The following is a 23,708-nucleotide window of genomic DNA, read 5'->3' as shown; positions in this document are numbered from 1 at the left end:
GGCCTCACGTGGGGCAACCCCATTGCCGCCTATCTACCGCAGCGCTTAGAGCAGTGCTTGGCCCACGGAAAGCGCTTAGCAAATATCATGCTTGCTGCTGCTGCTGCTTCGCAGCGGGTCTGCGGGTCCTGAGCCTCGGACCCTGGGCCGGTGCCCGGCTGGGGGTGCGGGCAGAGGGTTGCGGGCAAGGGTAGACTGTGAGCCCGTTATTGGGCAGGGATGGTCTCTATCTGTTGCCGAATTGTCCATTCCAAGCGCTTAGTCCAGTGCTCAGCACATAGTCAACGCTCAATAAATACGGTAGAATGAATGAAGGACGGAGCTGGGGGGGCGGGAGAGCGGGGGCTTGGGGGCGGGGACAATGTGTCCCGCCCAAAAGGAGGGAGTGGCCACCACCACCTCCACCCACCACTACCAGCAGCAGCGGCAGCAGCAGACGGGTGGCCGGTGTCCCAGCGGAGCAGCCGCCCCAACCGAGAGAGGCCATGGCCGTGGCCGTGGGAAGGCCAGCCGTGAGTGTCCGCCGTCCTCACCCCTTCCCCGGGACGCCGGGCTTCTAGGCCCTTTTTCCTGCCGGTGGCTGGGGGCGTTTCTAGGTCCCCTTTCCTCCCTGGGGCGGGGGGTGCTTCTAGGCCCCCTTCCCCACTGGGATGGGTTTTCTAGGCCCCCTTCCCTTCTGGAGGGGGTTCTGTAGGCCTCCTTCCCTTCTGGTGGGCGGTCTCTAGGCCCCCTTCCCCACTGGGGAGGGTTTTTTAGGCCCCCTTCCCCACTGGGGAGGGTTTTTTAGGCCTCCTTCCCTTCTGGAGGGGGGTCTCTAGGCCCCCTTCCCCACTGGGGAGAGTGCTCTAGGCCTTCTTCCCTTCTGGAGGGGGGTCCCCAGGCCCCCTTCCCCACTGGGGAGGGTTTTTTAGGCCTCCTTCCCTTCTGGAAGGGGGTCCCTAGGCCCCCTTCCCCACTGGGGAGGGTTTTCTAGGCCTCCTTCCCTTCTGGAGGGGGGTCCCTAGGCCCCCTTCCCTACTGGGGAGGGTTTTCTAGGCCCCCTTCCCTTCTGGAGGGGGGTCTCTAGGCCCCCTTCCCTACTGGGGAGGGTTTTCTAGGCCCCCTTCCCTTCTGGAGGGGGGTCTCTAGGTCCCCTTCCCCACTGGGGAGGGTTTTCTAGGTCCCCTTCCCCACTGGGGAGGCTTTTCTAGGTCCCCTTCCCCACTGGGGAGGGTTTTCTAGGTCCCCTTCCTTTCTGGAGGGGGGTCTCTAGGCCCCCTTTCCCTCTGAGAAAGGTCTCTAGGCCCCCTTCCCTCCTGGAGGGGGGTTTCTAGGCCTCCTTCCCTTCTGGGTGGGGGGTCTCTAGGCCCTCCTCCCCTCTAGGTCCCCCCTTTCCCCCCTGGGGATGTCTAGGACAGCCCCATTCCCGGATCTGGGGAAGATGGAGGTGATCCCTGGTAGCCCCGGTGCGGTCGGTCTGCGCACGGTTCGGGGTGCGGTGCTTACTTGATGATAACAGTTATGATGGGATTGGTTAAGCGCTTATCATGTGCTAAGCGCTGTTCTAAGCGCCGGGGACGCAGCAGTGTATCCGTCTCCCAGTGGGCGTTTGGGAGAGAGGGGGCGAGGGCTTCCTTGCGTTCCCGCGTTGTCCGGTCCTGGACCCGCGTTGTCCGGTGGGCTCCGGGTTGGGAATTCCCGCCGGCTCCGAGGGTGGGGAGGGGGCCGATGGGGATGTGGGGGAGTCTTTCTCATAATAATTTTGATATTTAGTAAGTACTGTATGCCGGGCACTGTACTAAACGCTAAGGTGGGTACAAGGCAATCAGGTTGGACACAGTCCCTGTCCTGCTTGGGGCTCACAGTCTTAACCCCCCATTTGACTGCAGGGGTGGGAAAACGGGGTCCACCCGGGACCCCCCTCCCTTCTACGTTCCTGCTCCGGGGTCCATTAGGCCTCTTTAGCCGAGCATCTGCTGCTCCTGGAGAAGCAGCGTCCCTTTAGTGGCGAGAGCCCGCGCCTGGGAGTCAAGGGACGTGGGTTCTAATCCTCACGCCGCCGTTTATCTGCTGAGAGATCCAGGCCAAGCCATTTCACTTCTCTGGGCCTCAGTGACCTCACTGTAAAATGGGGATGAAGACGGTGAGCCCCACGTAGACAACCCGATTACCTTCATTCAATCGTATTTATTGAGTGCTTACTGTTTGCTGAACAGTGTACTAAGCGCTTGGAATGTACAATTCGGCAACAGATAGAGACAATCCTTACACAACAACAGGCTTCACAGTCTAAAAGTATCCACCCCAGCGCTTAGAACAGTGCTTGACATATAGTAAGTGCTTAACAAACACCGTTATTATTATTGCAACCTGATTACCTCATAACCATCCCAGCGCTTAGAACAGTGCTTGGCACATAGTAAACGCTTAATAAATACCATTTATTATTATTGTTATTACAGCCTGATTACCTAGTATTCACCCCAGCACTTCAAACGGTGCTTGGCACATAATAAGCACCTAGGACATATAATAATATAATTATTTTACCTCCCACTCACTTCTGCGTCACCCTGACTAGCTCCCTTTGCCCTTCCTCCCTGCCCCTAAAACACACACACACACACACACACACGTTCGATTTTATTTATTTTTATTGATGTGTGTTTACTTGTATTGATGTGTCTCCTCTCCCTCTCCCCACCTTCCCCCCACTAGACCGTGAGATCGTTGTGAGCAGGGATGGTCTCTCCTTATGGCTGCATTGTACTTTCCCAAGCGCTTACTACAGTGCTCTGCACCCAGTAAGCTCTCAATAAATACAACTGAATGCATGAATGACCTCCCTGCTCCCAAGCCGGGAAGGCCTTAGCTGGGGCCCCGATGAGGGTTACATGTCCGAGGGGGTGGCCAGAGTAGAGTCAGGTCCTGTGATCCAGGTCCTACCGTGCGGAAGAGGCCTGTGAGTCCCTCCTGGGGAGTTTTGGGGGATCCTGGAGGGGACCTTGGGGGATTTGGGGCCGGACCCACCCAGGGTCGTGACCCCCTCCTGGCCTCCACTTCTTTCCCGGCCTCCACTTCTTTCCCGGCCTTCCAAGCTCCATCTTAAGAAATCCCGAGAGCAACCGCAGAAGAGATTTCCAGCCTAGCGAGAACCCGAGAACCGGGAATGCCAATGGAAAAGGAACCCCGGCAGCCTCCCCGGAGGTGGGGGGTTGTGGGGAATCGGACGGGTTCATCGATCGAGGGGTGGGCGTGCCATGTCTGCCATCCAGATGTGACCTGAATCCGGAGAGTTCTCGGAGTCGGAATTGCTGCCAGATAGAGGGATTCATGTTTTAATAATTTTGGTATTTGGTATTACTATGTGTCAGGCACTGTTCTAAGTGCTCGGGTGGTTACAAGATAGTCGGGTTGGACACAGCCCTGGTTCTAATCCCAGCTCCGCCACTTGTCTGCTATGTAATCTTGGTCAAATCACTTAACTTCTTTGAGGCTCAGTGACCTCATCTGTAAAATGGGGATGAAGACTGTGAGCCCCACGTGGGACAACCTGATCACCTTGTATTTCCCCCATTGCTTAGAACAGTGTTTGGCACATAGTAAGTGCTTAACAAATACCATAATTATTATTATAGGGCTCACAATTTTAACCCCATTTTACAGATGAGGGAACTGAGGCACAGAGAAGTGAAGTGACTTGCCCAAGGTCACACAGACAAGTAGTGGAGCTGGGATTAGTTTTGCCCACGTGGGGACCCCCTACATTTATTGGGCTGGGAGTCGTCCAGGCTGGCTTTGGCTAAGGGGGGTCCCTTGCCGGTTTTTTGTGGAGGAAGTGTCAGGGCCCTGCAAGTCACCGACTGGCTTAAAAAATGTTCACGGGATTTTCCCTGGATCGAAAAGCCCGCTGCTTCCCCGGGAAAGCAGGAATCCCGTGGCCCTGGGAAGGGGCAGGTAAGGGGAGAGAGCGGGGAGGGGGGGCGGGGGGGTGACCCGCGACCCCGTGGTAAAAACGAAAGTGCCAGGCTTTGGTTAAAAAGGAAAGCGAATACCATATAGATGGACAGAAGGAAGGAAATGCCATCCCCACTCTGATCGCTGATATAGGTTGGTTTAACCCCCAAGAAGACTGCATTAAAAGCCCACTGCCCCCCCCCCAAAAATACAGAATAAAGATATATCTAACCCTGCCAGAAAGGGCAAAACCAGACCTCGATTTTAACAAAAGATTGTGTTCTGAAAGCATTATGTATTGCACTTTCCCAAAAGCTTAGTACAGTGCTCTGGGCACAGAAAGCACTTAGTAAATACCATTGATTATGTGTATCCAAAGTTTTTAAGTAGCCTTCTCGAGAAGACATGTAAATCCTACTGTTCCGATAGAAATTGCAGAGCAACATTGCAAATGTTCTTATGATTACATAATATGCAGTGAAAAAAAAAACCCTTCTTTTGAGGCCTCACTGTTACTTTTTTGCTAGTTCAAGTGGCTGGGGGAGGGAGAGGAATGTCAGTTGCTGGAGATTTTCCTCTTCTACAGAGAATGGAGATGCACACCCAGCATCTCCCTTGTGTTGCTAAATCCAATTTCCTAGACTGCTGCTCATGCCATGGTTCGTTATGGTGAAAATGTTAACATCAATACGAGAAGGTTGCTTTCTTTGCCAGTGAACAGTCATAATTACAGGAATGTGCCTGTCTTTGCTATCTATAATGGGAGCCTGTTTTTTCTCCCGTTAACAGAAGGGGAGCCGAACTTTCCACAAAAGAGTGGGGAGGGAGAGGGTACTACCCTCATTGAGCATGCTTAGTAGCTACACTGTAGTGCCCAGCAGAGACTGGTCACCCAGTTGCCCAATGTGGTAGATGAGAGGGAAATTAGATGTCTCAGGGATACCAATATTCATTAATTCATTCAATCGTATTTAGTGAGCGCTTACTGTGTGCAGAGCACTGTACTAAGCACTTGGAAAGTACAATTTGGCAGCAAATAGAGAGTCCCTACCCAACAACATGCTCACAGTGTAGAAGGGGGGATAAGGCTGTCCCCCCTCCATCCTTCCCCTTACTCCCAAGTCGAACAGTTCTGAGAGAGGTGTCTATCTTGGCGACTGTCCTGGGGATCGCCTGAAGGAGTCTGGGGGGGCCTTTTATGAGGGAAAAGCCATTTGTCCACACTGGAGGGGAGAGGCAACTATATGGAAGGTGTGTGATTTGAGGCCTGTAGCTAGGGCAGGGGCTTCACCATTGCTTGTGTGTGTAGCCGACCAGAAGCCCGGGGCCTGGTGGGAGAAGGCTTGTGAGCCTCTGGCTCTCTGCTGGAGCAGGGTAGCCGGAGCCACCTTGGGCTCCACATGTATTGCTGATAATAGTAATGATGGTATTTAAGTGCTCACTATGTGCCATGCACTATGTTGGGGTAATCACAAAATAATCTCTGTTCCACATGGGCCTCAGAGTCTATCAGTTTGGGGTTCACAGTCATGGGGGCCCCACTTACGTGGAGAAGTGAGAGGGGAAAATCAAGCTGACATTTTAGACAAAGCCATACCATGGCCCTCTGTGTTCCCCATGCTGCTGCCTTGCTGTCTCCCCACTCCCTTTTATGGTAGTTAAGCACTTACTATGTGCCAGGCACTGTACTAAGCGCTGGGGTAGATACAAGATCATCAGGTTGGTTATAGTCCAAGTCCCACATGGGGCTCGCAGTCTTAATCCCCATTTTACAGATAAGGGAAGTGAGGCACAGAGATGGCAAGTGACTTGCCCAGACAAGTGGCAGAGCTGGGATTAGAATCTAAGTCCTTCCGACTCCCAGACCCGCACTCTATCCACTAGGCCATGCTGCTTCTCAGTCCCCTGCGCCTGAGTCGTCGGCCAGGAGAGATGGGCAGAGCCTGTGTGAGAGACACCCTGACTTTCCCAGCCACCTGCCCCAATTTGCTGATTGGCACAGGACTGCAGCGGGCCCTCAGCATCTGGGCATGGAGGGAGGCCTGGTGGACGTTATCCAAGCCATCAGCCTTTGGGCGGATTCTCTATCTTCTGCCTACCTGGCTGTGCCCTCATTCCCCACCATATCCTCCAGGGGCCCTCTGGGCATGACAGTCCAAAATCCCATCTAGTGGCCTGTTGGCCCAGCTCTTGGTGGAGCTTGGTCACTCCTTCCAAAGCCGCAAGAGGCCCCTTCCACCAGTTGGTACACTCAGGCCGGGTTGATCCCAGAGCCCTAGTCTAGAAGGGGACTAAGGTTGGGAGTGAGGAGAGAAGCGTTCTGGTCCCCTTGAAGCCCTCCTGCCTTTTGACCCTGACTCAACCTTGACTCCTGACTCCTTGACTCCCGCCAGGACCCACTGAGCCAGAGAGTGTCCAGTGTGGGCAAAGAAAGCATGGGAGGCTGGGACTGCTGAAGAAGAGGAAAATTTGGGAGAGTTCAGTTTGAACCCAGGCAGAGAACTGCGATCCTCTTCATTCAGTCGTAATTATTGAGTGCTTACTGCATGGAGAGCACTGTACTAGCTGCTTGGGAGAATACAGTAGAACAACAAGCAGATGCATTCACTGCCCCAAACCCTTAATAATAATAATAATTGTGATATTTAAATGCTTACTGTCTGCCAAGCACTGTGCTAAGCTCAGTTCAAGATCAATAATTCCATAATATTATTGAGTGGTTACTGGGTGCAGAGCACTGTAAGCGCATTGGGAGAGTACAGTATAACAGAGTTGTGCCCACGAGCTAATCAGATTTGATACAGTCCCTGGCTTTCCTGAGGATGACAGTCTAAAGGGGTGGGAGAATATATGCTGCAATATGGTAAAGCAGTTACTTAAACAAAGCATCTTCCATCCTTGCACTTAGATACTTTAAGCACTCGATGTTTGCCCCACTCCCAGCACTTAAGTGCCTGTCTGTAATTTATTTTAGTGTCTGCCTCCCCTTATAGATTGTAAGCTCCCTGTGGGTAGGGAACAGGTCTACCAACTCTCATATTGTACTCCCCCAGGTGATTATTACAGTGCTTTGCATGTAGTAAGTGCTCCATGAATATGATTGGTTGCCAAATACACCAAGAACTAATATTACTGTTAGGGAAACTGTTCTCTTCACCTGAATTAACCCACTTGATTGTCTACACTGATTAAATTCTAGATCCCAGCTCCACCACTTGTCTACCATGTGACCATCATAGGCAAGTGATCCGTTAACCTCATCTTTGAAATGGGGATTGACCGTGAACCTTTTGTGGGACAAGAATTGTGTCCCACCTGATTGTCTCGAATCTCCCCCAGTGTTTACTGTAATGCCTAGCACATAGTAAGTGCTTATTGAATACCATTTTTTTTTTTAAAAAAAGTTACCAGATAGTTGACTGTCTCTGGGAAGACATCAGCCCCCGTGTAGTTCTGAGATCCTGCTATTTCTGTACACCTTTCACCTTTCTCTTCTTTAGACTAGTGTGATTGCAAGTCAATTGGCCTTTGTATTCCGAAAATGGTGCCCTAGTGACATTGCTGGGTGGCAGCAAGTCTCACAAAGCCCTTTGTCTTCAAGGCCCCAACCATTGATCAATCCTGAAAGCTTATCTCAGTGGGGGAGGAAACTCAGATGGAGCATTAGATAGCAAAGCAGAATTAGAAGAAGTTGCTGAGCCAATCCCTTGTCAGAGACACCAGTTTGTCCCCGTCTAGACTGTAAGTTCGTTGTGGGCAGGGAACCCTGTAATTTAACAAATTACAGGTGCCCAAAACCATCAATAATAATTTTGATATTTAAATGCTTCCTGTCTGCCAAGCACTGTGCTAAGCTCAGTTCAAGATCAATCATTTCATCGTATTTATTGAGTGCTTACTGGATGCAGAGCACTGTACTAAGCGCATTGGGAGAGTACAGTATAACAGAGTTGTGCCCACGAGCTAATCAGATTCAACACAGTCCCCATCTTTCCTGAGGTTCACAGTCTAATGGGGTGGGAGAATCTATGCTGCAATATGGGGAAGCAGGTACCTAAACAAAGCACCTCTCAGAACAGGGTATGTGTCTGTTATATTGTTATAGTGTATTCCCCCAAGTGCTTAGTACAGGGTTTTGCACACAATAAGCACTCAATAAATACCATTGACTGACTGGAAAGCACTGTACCAGATGCTGGGGAGATGAGAATGAAGTCTCTCGGCCCACAGAGGGTTCACTGTCTAAGGGGAAGACATACCTGGATAACAATTAGGTGATGCATTACTCTTGTTGTGATGGTAATTACTGAGTTTCTACGGGGCATTTTGTACTCTACTAAGTGCTTGGGGAAAGTAAACAGCCATGTTCCTTGGCCACGAGGAGCTCATAGTCTAATGTGGAGACAGACACAATATCTCAAAATAGCGGGGGCATTAGGAAGAACATGTGTCCAGTGGGAGTAGAAAAAAATTGGCCGTGAGGAAATAGCAACAAAATGCATCACTGATATGTACGGAAAGACTGAGGGAGGGCTTTAAGTATGTAGATGCAGGAAACAGATTAAAATTTATTTGACCCTTCCAGGACTCAAAGTTCTCTGGGTGTTTTGCTCCATTCTCATGCTTCCTAAGGTTGGTTGTCCACCAAGAAGACTTTGCCCTCTAGAAAATGAATGGTCATTTATGGTCAATTTGCCACCGTGGCCACAGTTCTGAACTTGTGTTCTTGAAAAATCCTGGAGGACGGAGAAGTCGTTCCAACCCAGGGGAAGATGGGCTGGAGATGTGGCGAAGGGTGGGAGAGTAAGCTCTATGACTTAGTATTGGTGTATGTTTAGGGGGCGGAGGAGGGAGGGGGAAAAAAACCTATCTCAGAATCCAATCCCACATCGTCATTGGACAGAGTTTAACTCTCTTGTGGGATCCAGACATGCTGCTCGTTTGGGAAGTGGGCAGATTGGTTCCACTGCAGGGATTTGGAAGCTCGTCAGGGAAATGTCTGGGTTCTCATCCGGGACAGTTGCCATGTTAAGCCCCCGCTTCTTGGAAAGAGACGTTATCTTGCAAGAGTTACAGTCCTCTAGACTGTAAGCTCCTTGTGGGCAGGGCATGTGTCTATCAACTCTGTTATATTGTACTCTCCCAAACGCTTTGATTAATTGAAAGTTGTGGCCATTTAAAACCTCGGTCTTGCCTCCTCACACACGCTGGCTTTTTCTGATGGTCCGTCTCCCGCCAGACTGCTTTATCTGCCCTGCCTGGGATCCCGGCCAGGTGTGTCTTGAAATCATACATGAAAGCGGCTTGTGGTTGGAATTCTGCCCGTTGAACTAATGAATGCAGTTAGGCGAGAGCGAAAAGTGGGATGGGTTAGAAAGAGCTCTCAGCTCTCCATGCAGTGACTGGACAAAGCTCTTTGTAAAGTGCTTAGAAACTCAATTCACAGTCTTCGGTCCCTGCAGGCTTACTCCCTCTTCCATTCTTTGCATATTAGAGGGCTTAAGGGAGCTCTCCATCTGCCTCCCTGACTCCTCCTCACTTCCCTCCTCTACTCCTAAGCACCAGATGGCCTCCGGCATGGGGAATGGGTAGGAGATCCCTCCCAGCTCCACTGGGGAACCCTATCCCGCCCTGGCTTCTGGCCCAGAGTCTGCCTCAAAGGCAGAGCGAAGCTGTGGGGGAGGGGGCACCTAGGCTGGGCCCTACCCACTGCCCTCTCCTTCCTCCCTCCTTCCCTCCCTGGCACTGTTCAAGGCCTCCTCTTCTGGCCTGGGCCCACGAGCTGCTGGGCATGCATGAGTTATTTGGGGAGGGGGAGGGCCCCTCTGTGCCCACTGAAACCATCAAGTCCCAGCAGGCAGCACTACCACCATCCATGCCTACTGCCCTGTGCAGCCCTGGCCATCACCCAGAAACAAGGTCGGGGGTGGTAGCACCTACAAGATATAACTTCGCCCCTTCCCCCTCTGTCCAGAGGAGAAACAGCATGGCCCAGTGGAAAGAGCACGGGCTTGGGAGTCACAGGTCATGGGTTCAAATCCCGGTTCAGCCGCTTGCCAGCTGTGTGACTTTGGGCAAGTCACTTAACTTCTCTGTGCCTCAGCTATCTCATCTGTAAAATGGGGATGAAGTCTGTGAGCCCCACGTGGGACAACCTGATCGCCTTGTATCTTCCCCAGCACTTAGAACAGTGCTTTGCACATAGTAAAGTGCTTAACACATGCCATAATTAATTCCAGGCAGGGGCAACTAGCTTGCAAGACACTGAGGAGGGCAAGCCATCTAGCCTGGGAGCTCTTTGTGGCCAGGGATGGTCTCTCTCTATTGCTGTACTGTACTTTCCCAAAGGCTTAGTGCAGTAAGCGCTCAACAAATACAATTGAATGACAAATACAATTGAATGAATGAATGAATGTCTTTTGGGCCAGCCACCCCCATCTGGATTTCTCGAGGGTGCAGCCGACCTGATCAAGTAACAGAGACTGCCCTTTGTAGATAAAGAAGCTGGCATAAACTACAGCAATTTCTTCCTAGGAGCCTCCTGTCTACCTCAACTTCTCCCGCTCGGTTGGTTTGGTTGCCAGACGGCTGACCGGCCCTAGATGAGCTCCCTGGGGCTTCATTTTTGGTCTCTACTAAATCCAAGAGGAGTGGCGGGTGGGAAGTTGTTTTCCAGCCTCTGAAATGGAAAGAGGGAGGCTGGAAGACTCGAATTAAATCAGAGGGGAGGAGGAAGCAGTTACGCCTCTGGCCTCCTGTGAGTTCTCCCTGGCCTGCAGTCAGAGCGATGGGAATGCTTCGGGATAACTGGCCCAGCTCTTCTCCCACGCCCTGTTCTGCCCTCCTGGTCTGGACGGTCCAGCAGGAGCGGCGAGAGGAGTTCAGGCGGAGACTGGGGGCCGGTTAGGAGAAATGTAGCCCATAGGAGCCACCGCCAAACTAAGATCCCCGCCCCACCCCCAACCCACTGTTCCCAAAGCAGAATGCAGGCCGGGTCAGACTGGGCTGGGCTTTCCTGGCTCTAGTGTGGCGAGGGCTAGGTCCATGTATAATTAAAGAGAGTCGGTGACACTGCCACCGTTCATTGTTCAGCCTTTATTGAATCCCAGCAGAGTCCTGGGAGGCTGTCAGAGCCTCCACTGCTCTGGGAACGGGGGCTGGAGGGGGAGGGAGGGTGGCTACGTGCTCTTTCTCATCCCAGATGTGGTGAATTCAGGCAGGGGATGTGGGGGAAGGGGAGTTTCCGGGGCTATTTTGGGCGGTGAAAATTGCTTCTTGGGGATTTCCCCCTCAGATTTTATTTTTCCAGAACTGCCCTTCTGTTGGGGGGAAATCACCAAGAAAAGAGAGTTCCAGAAAGCCCTGGAGTAGTAACTGCAGTCATAATAATGCTTTCCCTTACCTGGAATTTCTTTTTGTGCCCATCTCCCCCGTTAGATTGTAAATTCTTTGAGGGCAGGGGTCATAGCTACCATTTCTGTCGTAGTCTCCTAAGTCTTTAGTTAAGTGCTCTGCACATAGTAAGCGCTCTATAAATAGCACTGATCGATTGTTAGGTCTTCTGACTGCCAGTTGTATGCTGTTTCACACGCAATTGTCAGTGCATTACCCACTGACTCCGGTTCATTATTGATGCTTGGGTCACTAGTGTCAAAGTTCTGCTGGCCAGGGGCAGGGGAGGAGAGAGGGAGAAGTGCAGCTAGTAATTTTGGCCTTCAATCTGAAACTAAGCAGGTGCGAAAGAGGGTCAGTTTCCCTCTATATGTGGCCTGAGACAGACAGGATTCCGGTTTAGGATGAACCCGTTTGGACATGCAGTTGGATTGCAAGAACAAATTCGGCTCTTGTTTCCTGGAATGAAGAAATGGCCACCTCACCACATGGTCTGGATGGCCATCGTGCCTCTGGCAGGGAGTTGAGCAGGAATGTTCTAATCCTGGCTCCGCCACTTGTCTGCTGTGTGACCTTGGGCAAGTCACTTCTCTTTGCCTCAGTTACCTCATCTGCAAAATGGGGAATAAGACTGTGAGCCCCGTGTGGGACAGGGATTGTGTCCAGCCCGATTTGCTGGTGTCCACCCCGGCGCTTAGTTCATTGCCCAGCATAGACTGAGTGCTTAACAAATGCCACAATTATTATTACTATTATTATGGTGAGCCTCATGTAGGATTGTGTCCAAAGTGACTAGCTTGTATCTTCCCATGCTTAAAACAGTGTTTGGCACATAGTAAGCTCTTAACAAATACCACAATTATAATTGTTATTATTGAGCAGTTATTACATGCAGGGGACTGTACTAGGCACGAGGGTGAGTACAATTCAACAGAATTGGCAGGCATATAACCAGCTTACAGCCTAGTTGGGGAGACAGATAGTAATATGAATGAATGAGTGAGGGTTACCTGCAGGGCCTCGGTTACATGGGGAAATGAGCCGTGGGACTTGGAATGGCTCACCTTCCACCTTCCCTTCCGAGAAAGAGGAAAGAGTGTTGGGATGAAATGCCCTGTTCCCCGAGGCCTCAGGTGCTAATGTTAAACAGCGACATTAACTCCATGTGTGTCCAGCCTGATAAACTCGTACATCCTCCAGCGCTTAGCACACTGCTTGACAAATAATAAGCACTTAACAAATACCATAAAAAAAAAAAGGCGACTTCCTTCCAGTGGGTTGTTCTTGGCCTATCAAGCTCATCTGCTGCTGAGGCTGGAGCCAGGGTCCGCCCAAGCCCCACATTGCCTCCATTCCTGCTCTCCAGCCAACATGAGTAAGCTCACAGGGAGAGAGATTGTGCCCGAGTGCAAGGCACAGTCTTCTTGCATTGCTTTGGTTCTTGGATGAAGCAGGCCTGGTTGGGGCATCCTCCCTCTGAGGGTCGCCCCAGGAGGAGGGACGGAGACCACGGGGGTTCTGGGTTCGGCTGGGAGAGAGCCTTCCCCTCTTGTCCAGGGCCTGTCTTCCTGAACAATATCAATCTTTTGACTTTGGATCCCTTTGTCAATGTGCCACATTGAGGCACAAAAGGGGAAAGTGCATGTGAAGTGAAGCCCAACTCTCGCCACTGGGTTCAGGAGACCAGGCAGCTAGGTAAACTGTGTCTGGATCGTCACATCCAAACGCTACTATGGGAAATTGTGTTCCCTCCCACAGGCGACAGAATCCAAATTCAATGGTGGCCGGAAAAGATGCTTTCTCTCTCTTTCTGCCAATCCTAGAAGAACTGATCAATACATCCATCAGTGGTATCTATTGAGCACTTATGGCACTAAGTGCTTGGGAGAGTATGATATAATAGAGTTGGTAGAAACGTTCCCTGCCCACAAGAAGCTCACGGTCTAGAGGAGGAGTGCTGTCTAAAAGACTCAGTGGCAGTTAAGTGCTTACTGAGTGCAGAACACTGTACTAAGTGCTTGGGAGAGAACAGCACTGTAGGTAGACATGATCCTTGCCCCACGGGAGCTTACAGATCAGAGGGGGAGATAGATATTAAAATAAATTATAGGTAGAGGAATTGTCGGGGTGTAGAATGTCCATAAATCCTGTGGGGTTGGAAGACGGATGAATATTAAGTGCTCAAGGGGTATAGGTCTAAGTCCATAGGGCTACTCAAAGCCCTATGAAAATCACACCTCCTCCAAGAAGGCTGCCCTATGAATCTCTCTGTCTCTCCACCCTACTTTCCCTACCTTCTCTGTTACTGATGCATTTGGGCCTGTTCCAAACCCTTGGATACTCACCCCATCCCCTATCTTTAATGTACATATTCTTTTATACTCTGTTGCTTCCCCTACCTATAATTTATTTTAATGTCTTTCTTCCCCGCTAGACACTAAAGGTACTTGAGGACAGGGTTAATGTCCTTCTGTTCTATCATACCCTTCCAAGTGCTTGGTACAGTGTTCTGCGCCCCCTAAACACTCAATAAAAGCCACTGATTGATTGTACCCAAACTGACTTACTTTTGGAAATGCCTGAACAGACCAAGCAAGTCTTTCTGCATTTCTGAGGCCACAGTAAAGTTGATCTCTATCTCCCTGACTCTAAACTGTGAGCTTGTTATGTGCAACCAATGTCAGTTTATTGTTGTACTGTACTTTCTCAAGCACTTAGTACAGTGTTTTGCACTTAATAAATACAATTGAATGAATGAATAAAAGAATCCATCAAACTTTTTGTCATTCTACCCCAAACTTCCCAGTATGCCCCCTGAATTGGTGAGCATTTGGAACAGAGCATCTCAGCAAGGATCAGAGAATTTCCTGGGCCTTGGAAAATCTGACTCTTTTGACTGATTTGCAGGAGAGAATGAAGTGGTTTGGTTCTGCCCCGCAGGAATGTTGAGTCGACTGCAAATAGGGCCATCCATGATACTGCGCCTACCCTCCATCAGTCAATCAATCAATCACTGAGGACTTACTGTGCTCCAAGCACTCTTTTAAGTGCTTGAGAGAGTACAGTATAACAGAGTTGTTAGATAAGTTCCCTGCCCATAACGAGCTTACCGTTTAGCAAGGAGGCAGACATCAATAATTACGGATCCATCAGTTGTTTGAGTTCAGGACTCTTGCTCTCTGTAAGCCTGATTCTAAAGGTCCACAGTTGGCCTGCACGTAGGTCCAAGAAGCTGGTTTGAAAGAAAAGTGGGGTTCCAGTTCCTTAATTTTCCCACATTATCACTGTCTTTCCAGAGGGCTGACAGGCTGGGGGGGAATCCTTCAATATCCTGGCTTTGAGAGTGGCTTTTTCACAGGGGAGGGAATTCAGGCAGATCCTCTCAAGTTTGCAGCTCTGAAACAGGCTTGTGGGATTTCCTTTTGTTTGAGCGGCCTGAGGAGGGCAGACCGTGCCTAGTGGAAAGGACACAGGCCTGGGGGTCAGGGGACCTGGATTCTAATTACAGTTCTGCCACTAAACCCACTGTGTGTTTTGGGGGACATCACTAAATTTGTCTGGGTCTCAGTTTCCGCATCTGTAAAATGGCCATGAAATACCCGTTTTCCTTCCCACTTAGATTGTGAGCCTCAAATAGGACAGGGACTGTGCCTGATCTGCACACTGTGTTTCCACCCCACCGGTTGCATTCCAAACCTGCAGGTTTGGCGTGAGGTTGGATGAAAAAGCCACAGTGCAGATCAGGCCGGGTCAGTGGTTCACTCGTGAGTCCTGATGGGGCCAAATTGGCTGCCTCCGGTCCAGCTCCCAGAGGAAACATTCAGCCTTCCCAATTAGCCACACTCGGGTTTTTATTTCCAGATTCCTGTTCATTAGAGAAAGAATCCGAGCGACCACTTGGCCCAAGAGGCAGGGCGGAGCCTTAGTGTGGATGCTGCTGATAAATGCGTCCCATTGGCGCATTAGACCTCACGAGGAGTCCCATCAACTTCACGGACAGCCGAGGCTTTCTGTAGAATAATGAGCCACTTCTTAGAAGGACGGTGCCTGGCTCAAAACAAAAAGCCTAGTGCACATAGAAAACCCCAACCTCTCAGGGGCTATTGAGTCTGCTCCATTCAGTGGGACAGAAAGGAATAGGTCGGGTGCAGCCCCAGAGAGATTGTTTCCCCGCTTTCAGGATCTGTCATGCTCCACGGCATCTTTGTCGGGTCCTGGCTCTCTGTAAACTGTGGTCAAGGGGACTGGGGCCTGCTCCCACGCCAAGACTGGGGAGAGGGGAAGGCGACCTGGGGTGGGATGATGGAACTGCAAAAGCATCATGGCAGGGACTGGCTTCCCTGGTCCTGGTGCCCCCCGCCTCCCGGCTGGTGGGGTTTGAGAGAGCTCACTTGGGGGCCGCGAAGCAAACACTGGCGAAACAAGAATCGAGGAAAGCAAAATCATTCCTAGAGGGAATGCGAGGGATGGAGAGGGGAGAGTTGGGAGTGTTGGAATGTCCGTCCCCAGCTGTGAGGATGTGCATCCGCCTTTTAAGCATCCTGGTGCCACTGTTGAAGATAAAGCTTTGGGGCAAGGGCTGACCATGGGGGTCGTTGTTCAGGGCCTGATGATGTGAACTAAAGGCTTGAAGGTACGGTGAAGCCCAGGCTTGAGGGTATAGCAGAGTAGTAGGTGGCTGAGTGGCCGGTGACAGATTGTCCACCCTGGTGTTGATTACTAGATGGAGAGGCTCACAAAAGGTCATTTATAATGTGTCTGTAAATATGTTTAGAGAAGAAAGTGAATCAACCTCCTCCTTCTCCTTCCCCACCCCACCCATTTCCCCCTAGAGCCTTTGAGAAACATCTCTCACAGAGATGTAAGAGGTCATTAAATTCCGGGACCAGATGACATGGGGAAGCCAGGAATTCTCTGTCCCTGCAAATGTTTTTGAAGTAGCTTTGATATTCAGCTAGAGGCAGGAAGACCCTGAGGTGACCTTTGGAGACCTTGGTAGCCCTGCCTACAGCCCTTTAACTTCATTTGGAGAAGTTGGGGTTGTTTCTGTTATCATTTTCTTTAACACTGCAGCTGGGTCTTGGGAGTCATTAAGCTGAGAGCCAGTGCAAACTGAAAACCAATCCTCCCATGGCTGTCCCTGAGTCAATCTCTCTCTCTCTCTCTCTCTCTCTCTCTCTCTCTCTCTCTCTCTCTCTCTCTCTCTCTCCCTTCCCTCTCCTCTCCTCCTCCCCCCCAAAGGATGATGAGGGGCTGGAGGAGGAAGCAGTAAGAGAAGATAGTTGCAGTTTGAAGCCACTGCAAACCACAGTGTCAGATTGGAATCTAGATCTTTCATTCCTCAGGATCGAGCCCTTCAGTCACGTGTTCGAACCCAGGCCCGTCTAAGTTGGCTGCCTTTCCTCTTCCTTTCCGCATCAGTGGGAACGCAGCCTTGACCATCTTCCCGCCACGATTGGAAACCCTTTAACCTCCTTCTCTGCCCTCAGTGAAATAGCTACAAAGGAGACTTCTGATCTTTTGGGCCTATGCTGCCATTCAATGCAGTGGTCATTAGACATCTGAAATTTCTATCATTATCACAATAATAGTAATAAAATAGTACTATTCGTTACACACTTACTATGTGCTAAGCACCAGAGTGTATATATAAGATAATTTGGTATTTGTTTACTTTGTGTTAAACATTGTTCTAAGTGCTGGGGTGGTAAATCAGGTTGGACCCAGTCCCTGTTCCAAATTGGGCTCTGGGCACACAGTCTAAGTAGGAAGGAGACCATGTATTGAATCCCTATTTTACAGTTAAGGAAACTGAGGCACAGTGAAGTGATTTGCCCAAGGTCATATCAAGTAAGCAGTGGAGCCAGAATTAGAACCCTGGTCCTCTGACCCCCAGACCCATGCTCTTTCCAACTAAGCCATGCTGCTTCTGTGTGCAACCCACATGGGGCTTATCATCTAAGGAAGAAAACAGAACAGGGATTTAATCCCCATTTTACAGATGAAGAACCTGAGGCCTCGTAAAGTGAAGTGATTCTCCCAAGATGATCCAGCTGGTAAGTCTGGTCATGGCTGCCCCACACCCTTCTTCCTCAGCTTCCTCAGGACTCAAGGATGAATTCTCTCTCTTTTCATGTGGGCCCACTTTTAATGTCAATTTTTTTTCGTTTTATTTATGGCATATTAGTCATCTATGTCTATAGCTCTCCCATTAGTCTGGAGGTGGAAGTAGCTTGATATGGCCACCAGAATTGTTGCTCCACAGGGAGGATTGAGTGCTTGTAATCTAGACCCTTGGGGAGAATACAGAATCAATCATTAAATCCAATTTATTGAGTGCTTACTGTGTGCAGAGCACTGTATTAAGCATTTGGGAGAGTATTGTACCTTGCAAGTGCTTAGTGCAGTGCTCTGCACACAGTAAGCACTCAGTAAATACTATTGAATGAATGAATGAGAGTAGGAGTTGCTGGAGGTGTGTCCTGATCACACTGAGTTTACAATCTAGAGTGATTTTACAGAATGGGGATGATCAATTACAAATACTGTCATTATTATCTGAGTACTGACTGTGTGCAGGGTACTGTACTAAGCACTTGGGAGACAATGTAACAGATGAGATTGTTGCCCGAGAGGAGAATAGTTAATCAGTCAATCATATTTGAGTGCTTACTCTGTGCAGAACATTGAACTAAGCACTTGGGAGAGTACATGTAAAAGAATGGATAGACGCATTCCCTGCCCACAACGAGCTTACAATCTGGAAGGAGAGACAGACATTTAAATAAATTAAGGATATGTAGATAAGTGCCCTGGGTCTGAAGGTAGGATGAATGAAGGATGCAAATCCAAGTGCCAGGGCAACTTTAACCTGACCCTATTAAACTCCCTTACATCCCTCCCCCAGGGCAGGAATCATGTTTTGTACTTGTCTCAATCATGCGCTCAGTACAGTTCTCAACTCCCAGTAGGCACTCAGTAAATGCTTGGGATGACTGGGAGAAAATAGATATTGAGTGAAGAAATCAATAAAAACTAGATAGTAGATGCCTCTCACAGGCAGGAGCCTTGTCTCTTACTTCAGTCAGTCAACGGATGGTAATTATTGAGCATTTTACTGTGTTTAAGCACTGTGCTAAGTGCTTGGGGAAAGTTCAATACAACGAAGTTGGTAGGTTATCCTTACCCACAAGGAGCTTACAGTCTAGAAGCAGCATGACTTTGTGGATAGAGCATGGGCCTGGGAGTCAGAAGGACCTGGGTTGTAATCCCAGCTCTGCCACACATCTGCTATGTGACCTTGGGTAAGCCACTTAACTTCTCTGGGGCCTCAGTTACCTTGTCTGTGAAATGGGGATTAAGTGTGAGCCTCACATAGGACAGGAACTGTGTCCAATCTGATTAACTTTATTTACTGCAGGGCTTAGAACAGTGTTTGGCACATATTAGACACTTAAGTACCATAATTATTATTCCTGGAGGTGTTTACAGTTGTGTTGTCAGCCTCGACGCACCCAGTACACTGCCCTGCACCCAGTCAGCGCTCAGTAGATACCGACGATGTTGAAATGAATAAGCAGATGAAACCAGTGGTAGTGGGTGGCTGATGGGATGGTCCCTTGGTGGGGTATTTTTGTGTTTTGCTTTCGCTTGAAGGTTTCTTTCTCAGAATGTTCTGCTGACTTGGAGCCTGAGGGATCTGGCTTAGAGGATACTCTTCTGGCCCTCAACCTCTTAAGGGTGCGGCCAGGAGTGCAAAGGACGCTGGGTGTCTGGAGGGGGGATGTCCAGGCACTGCTCTTCTGCATGCATCCCCGAGCTTGGCCTTCCCTCCCTAGCATCATAATGGTGGTGGTATTTGTTAAGCGCTTGCTATGTACCGGGCACTGTCCTAAACACTGGGGTGGTTATAAGCAAATCAGTTGGACGCAGTCCCCGTCTCCCATTAGGCTCACACTCTTAATCCCCATTTTACAGATGAGGGAACAGGCCCAGAGAAGTGAAGGGACTTCCCCAAGATTACACAGCAGACAAATGGCGGAGCTGAGATTAGAACCCAGGTCCTTCTGACTCTCAGGCCTCTGCTCTATTCACTAAGCCATGCATGGCAGGCCCAGGCCCCACCAGGGCCGGGTTGACCACTCCTAGACGGGACTTCATCGGCCAACCAGGGCTTCTAATAATAATAATTATGGTACTTGTTAAGCGCTTACTATGTGCCAAGCACTGTTATAAATGCTGGGGTACATAGAAGTTAATCAGGTTGGACACAGTCCCTGTTCCCCATTGGGCTCATATTCCTAATCCCCATTTTACAGATGAGGTAACTATGGTCCAGAGAAGTAAGGTGACTTACCTGAGGTCACACAGCAGAAACATGGCAGAGCCAGGATTAGAACCCAGGTCCCTTTGATTGCCAGCCCCAAACTCTAACCACTAAGCCCTGTTGCTTCTAGGCCCAGCTCTCTGTGCTCCCCACCATGGGTCTTGCACCTCTCGCTCTGGCCTGGAACAAGTTCCCTCCTCATCTCGGACAGACAATTACTCTCCCCACCTTCAAAGCCTTTTTGAAGGTACATCTCTTCCAGAAGGCCTTCCCTGACTAAGCACCCCCCTTTCCTCTTCTCCCACTCCCTTCTGTGTCACCAAGACTTGCTCCCTTTGTTCTCTCCACCTTCCCAGCCCCACAGCACTTATATACATATCTGTAATTTATTGTCTGTCTCACCCCACGCTAGACTATAAGCTCCTTGTGGGTCGGGACTATGCCTGTTTATTGTTGTAGTGTACTCTCCCAAGTGCACTCAGTAAGTGCTCAATAAAGACGAAGGAATGATCTGGAACAGCTGGCCGTCTCAAACCCTTCCAGCCTGTGACCACCCCCCACTGCTCTGTTGGGCCACATTCCTTGTCCTCCTTTCCCCCCACCCCTTCCTTCCCCTGGTCCTCCTCCCCCAAGAGAGAATTGTGTGTCTGGAGGACTCCGATGCTGAGCAGCTGGTGCGGCTCTGCGCCGGCCGAGTCCCAGCCGAGAGTCATGGCAGCAGGCCTCTGTGGGTGGGGGGAGAGAGCGAGAACCTATCGCAAGGGGGGGCGCTGGGAGTCCAGACCACTGGCCCCCATCCCGCCGCCTCCACCCCCACCACCCAGCCTATTGAGCGCTTGGAGACCCAGTTCCTGCTCCCGGGATCCTCCCCCGGAAGATCACCGCTCTGCGGGACCAGACGGTCGAAGCGCTCTGCCGGTGTTGGGGAGCGGGGGGTTGGGGGGCCGTGTCACCGATATGTTCGGAGCCTCTCGGTCTGTCTCAGATTTCTGAGTCTGGGCCCAAACCATGAGCGCGTCCCACCTCTGCAGGCAGAGCCTCTGCCAGCGAAACCTTATCTGAACCAGCTGCCGCGGCCCTGCTGGAAGCCTGGGCTGTAGGCCCGAGTGGGGGAATGTGGCAAAATGGGCTGTGTTGGGAGATGCTTCCTCTCTTCCCCCGCTTCCCCCTATGCCGTCCTGAAGAACTTGGAGTGTAGCTTGTCTGGTCCCCAGATCTGTAGGCGTTTTCACCGCCCTGAGACAGGGAGAAATTCACCCCACCCAATTTGGAAGTCCTTTCCACCATCCCTGGGAGACCCCTGACTAACCTCTGCCCCACAGCCATTGCACCCCCCTCCCCATCCCTGTAAATGTGGTCATTGTTGCCAGGTTGGTCTGGGGGCTGCTAAGATTTCAGCCCCTCCCCCCTCTGGCTTCACATCTAAGCTTGCCATCTGGAGCTGGCCCCGGGGCCATCTGAGACTCCTCAGAGCTGTACAGCCTTCCCCGGGGGGAAGCAGTGTGGCCTAATGGAAAGATCCACTGCTTGGGAGTCAGAAGGACCTGGGTTCTAATCTCAGCCCCTCCACTTGTCCACTGGGTGACCTTGGATGAGTCACTTTACTCCTGTCTCCCTCGGTTTCCCCATCTCTAAAATGGAGATTAAGAGTGTGAGCCCCATGGGGCACAGGGACTGTGTCCAAACGGATTAGCTTGTATCTTCACCAGGATTTAGGAACAGTGCTTGATACACAGCACTTAAAATACCATTTAAAAAAAAAATATGCCAGTCCCAGCTTGACCCTGGTAGCCCAGGGACCACCTGGCCCATGGTGGGAGGTGGGTGCCAGTCCATGCATAGAGCTGACTAGAGCAATCATTCATTCAGTTTATTCATTCATTCATTTATTGAGGGCTTACTGTGTGCAGAGCTGTACTAAGCGCTTGGGAATATACTGGCAGATAGAGAGCGGGGCAGGAAACCCCACCACTGCCACACGCGTGACAAAATGAGCTTTGCATTTTTTCTGACCTCTTCTCAGTTGTCATCTCTCTGTTAATATTTGATAACCCCGGCTTCAAAAAGCAGGGTCAGGGCAAAAACCTTGACTGATGACTTGTCCAAAAACAGAAAGCACATAAAGTGTTGGATGGATGTGAGCACTTAAAGTTTGCATAAATCCCTGACATTTTCAGTAAGGTCAGGAGTTCTCCTCAAATGAAAACTTGCTTGGAAATTGAATCAGCGGGTTTTATCTGTAGAACAGGAGGGGTTGTAAAGGAAGTCATCTAGGAGAGTTTACATACCAGAGCCCTTATATCCAGGCCGAAAGACACCTAGGTTGGAAATGGGGAGTTTTCTGTGGTCTCCTGTGACTGGTAAATTTGTCTCTGGGTGCCCCAAGCTCCAAGAGCTAATAATAACAATAATGATGGTGTTTGTTGAGCACTTACTATGAGTCAAGCGTTGTTCTAAGAGCTGGGGTAGAAACAGGATCCTGGGGTAGAAACAGGATCCTTGAGTTGGACACAGTCCCTGTCCCATATGGGGTTCACAGTCTTAATCCCCAATTTTTTTTACAGATGAGGTAACTGAGGCCCAGAGAAGTTAAATGACTAGCCTAAGGTCACACAGCAGACATGGGGCAGAAATGGGATTAGAATCCAGGTCCTTCTGACTCCCAGGCCCATTCTCAATCCACTAGACCATGCTGCTCCTCGGAAACAGGTATGGAGGATTTGATTTGGCAATCAGCTGCCTTGGATCTGCAGCCCCCTGAGGGCTCCCCTCTGCGCCCAACCCCCTGTGGGGACATAAGGAAGGTTTCATAAGGAAGATCCCAGGTCCTGAGCCTGGGAGCAGCAGTCAAAGCATGAATATTTATTGATGCAGAAGTAGCGTGGCTCAGTGGAAAGAGCACGGGCTTTGGAGTCAGGGCTCATGAGTTCGAATCCCAGCTCTGCCACTTGTCGGCTGTGTGACTGTGGGCAAAGTCACTTAACTTCTCTGTGCCTCAGTTCCCTCATCTGTAAAATGGGGATTAAGACTGTGAGCCCCACATGGGACAACCTGATTCCCCTATGTCTACCCCAGCGCTTAGAACAGTGCTCGGCACATAGTAAGCGCTTAACAAATACCAACATTATTATTATTATTAGTGGCAAGAGCACAGGTTTGGGAGTCAGAGGACTTGGAATCTAATCCCGGCTCCGCCACTTGCCTGTGACCTTGGGCAAGTTACTTCACTTCTCTGTGCCTCAGTTACCCCATCTATAAAATGGGGATTAAGGTTGTGAGCCCCGTGTGGAACAGGGACTGTGTCCATCCCACTTACCTTGTATCCACTTCAGTTCTTAGTACAGTGCCTGACACATAGAAAGCGCTTAACAAATACCACAGTTATTAATTATTATTACAGGGCAACAACAGCTGGTCTCCCCCGGCCTGCGCCATTCCTCTCAGCCTGTCTGCCTCCTATAATAATTATAATAATAATGATGGCATTCGTTAAGCGGTTACTATGTGCTGAGCACTGTTCTAAGCGCTGGGGTAGATACAAGCTAATCAGGTTGGGCACAGTCCCTGACCCACATGGGACTTGCAGTCTAAATAGGAGGGAGGACCTTCCAGGTCCTTCTGACTCCCAGCCCTTGTCCATTCACTATGTCATGCTGCTTCTTTGGGTGCCAGTGAGCCTCCCAGGTGCCACTGCCCAGCTGCCTCCCCCTCAGAGGGGTAGACGGGCAGACATGGATGGCGACTCGTGGTCTGGAGTAGAATATTTGCCGTTCTCCTAGGCTGGGCATTCGCTTCTGAATCAGGGCAGGAGGGACTGCCATGTGCAGGAAGAGGCTCTACTAGCATGGGAGATCTCCATGTAGGTCTGTGATCATTTCTCTTTTTTTTTTTAAATGGTATTCGCTAAGCACTTAATATGTTCCAATTAGACTGTAAGCCCGTCAAAGGGCAGGGACTGTCTCTATCTGTTGCCGACTTGTACATTCCAAGCGCTTAGCACAGTGCTCTGCACATAGTAAGCATTCAATAAATACTATTGAATGAATGTGCCAGG

General features: G+C 50.2%; 1 protein-coding gene across 5 annotated transcripts in view; it reads left to right on the top strand.

Moving 5' to 3' along the window:
• Nucleotides 1–421: 421 nt before the first annotated feature.
• Nucleotides 422–23,708, top strand: part of SEPTIN11 (septin 11) — a 63,285-nt gene continuing 39,998 nt past the window's right edge. For all 5 annotated transcript variants that reach the window (XM_029073658.2, XM_029073656.2, XM_029073660.2 and 2 more), the window contains exon 1: nucleotides 422–512. In XM_029073658.2, coding sequence (XP_028929491.1) covers nucleotides 486–512 — 27 coding nt within the window. In that variant the 5' untranslated portion in view covers nucleotides 422–485. The remainder of the gene's footprint in view (nucleotides 513–23,708) is intronic.

This window comes from Ornithorhynchus anatinus, chromosome 10 (assembly GCF_004115215.2).
Source record: "Ornithorhynchus anatinus isolate Pmale09 chromosome 10, mOrnAna1.pri.v4, whole genome shotgun sequence".
In the NCBI taxonomy this organism is placed as follows: domain Eukaryota; kingdom Metazoa; phylum Chordata; class Mammalia; order Monotremata; family Ornithorhynchidae; genus Ornithorhynchus; species Ornithorhynchus anatinus.
The sequence above is the reverse complement of the archived record's forward strand: the minus strand, read 5'-3'. Positions and strand labels throughout refer to the sequence as shown.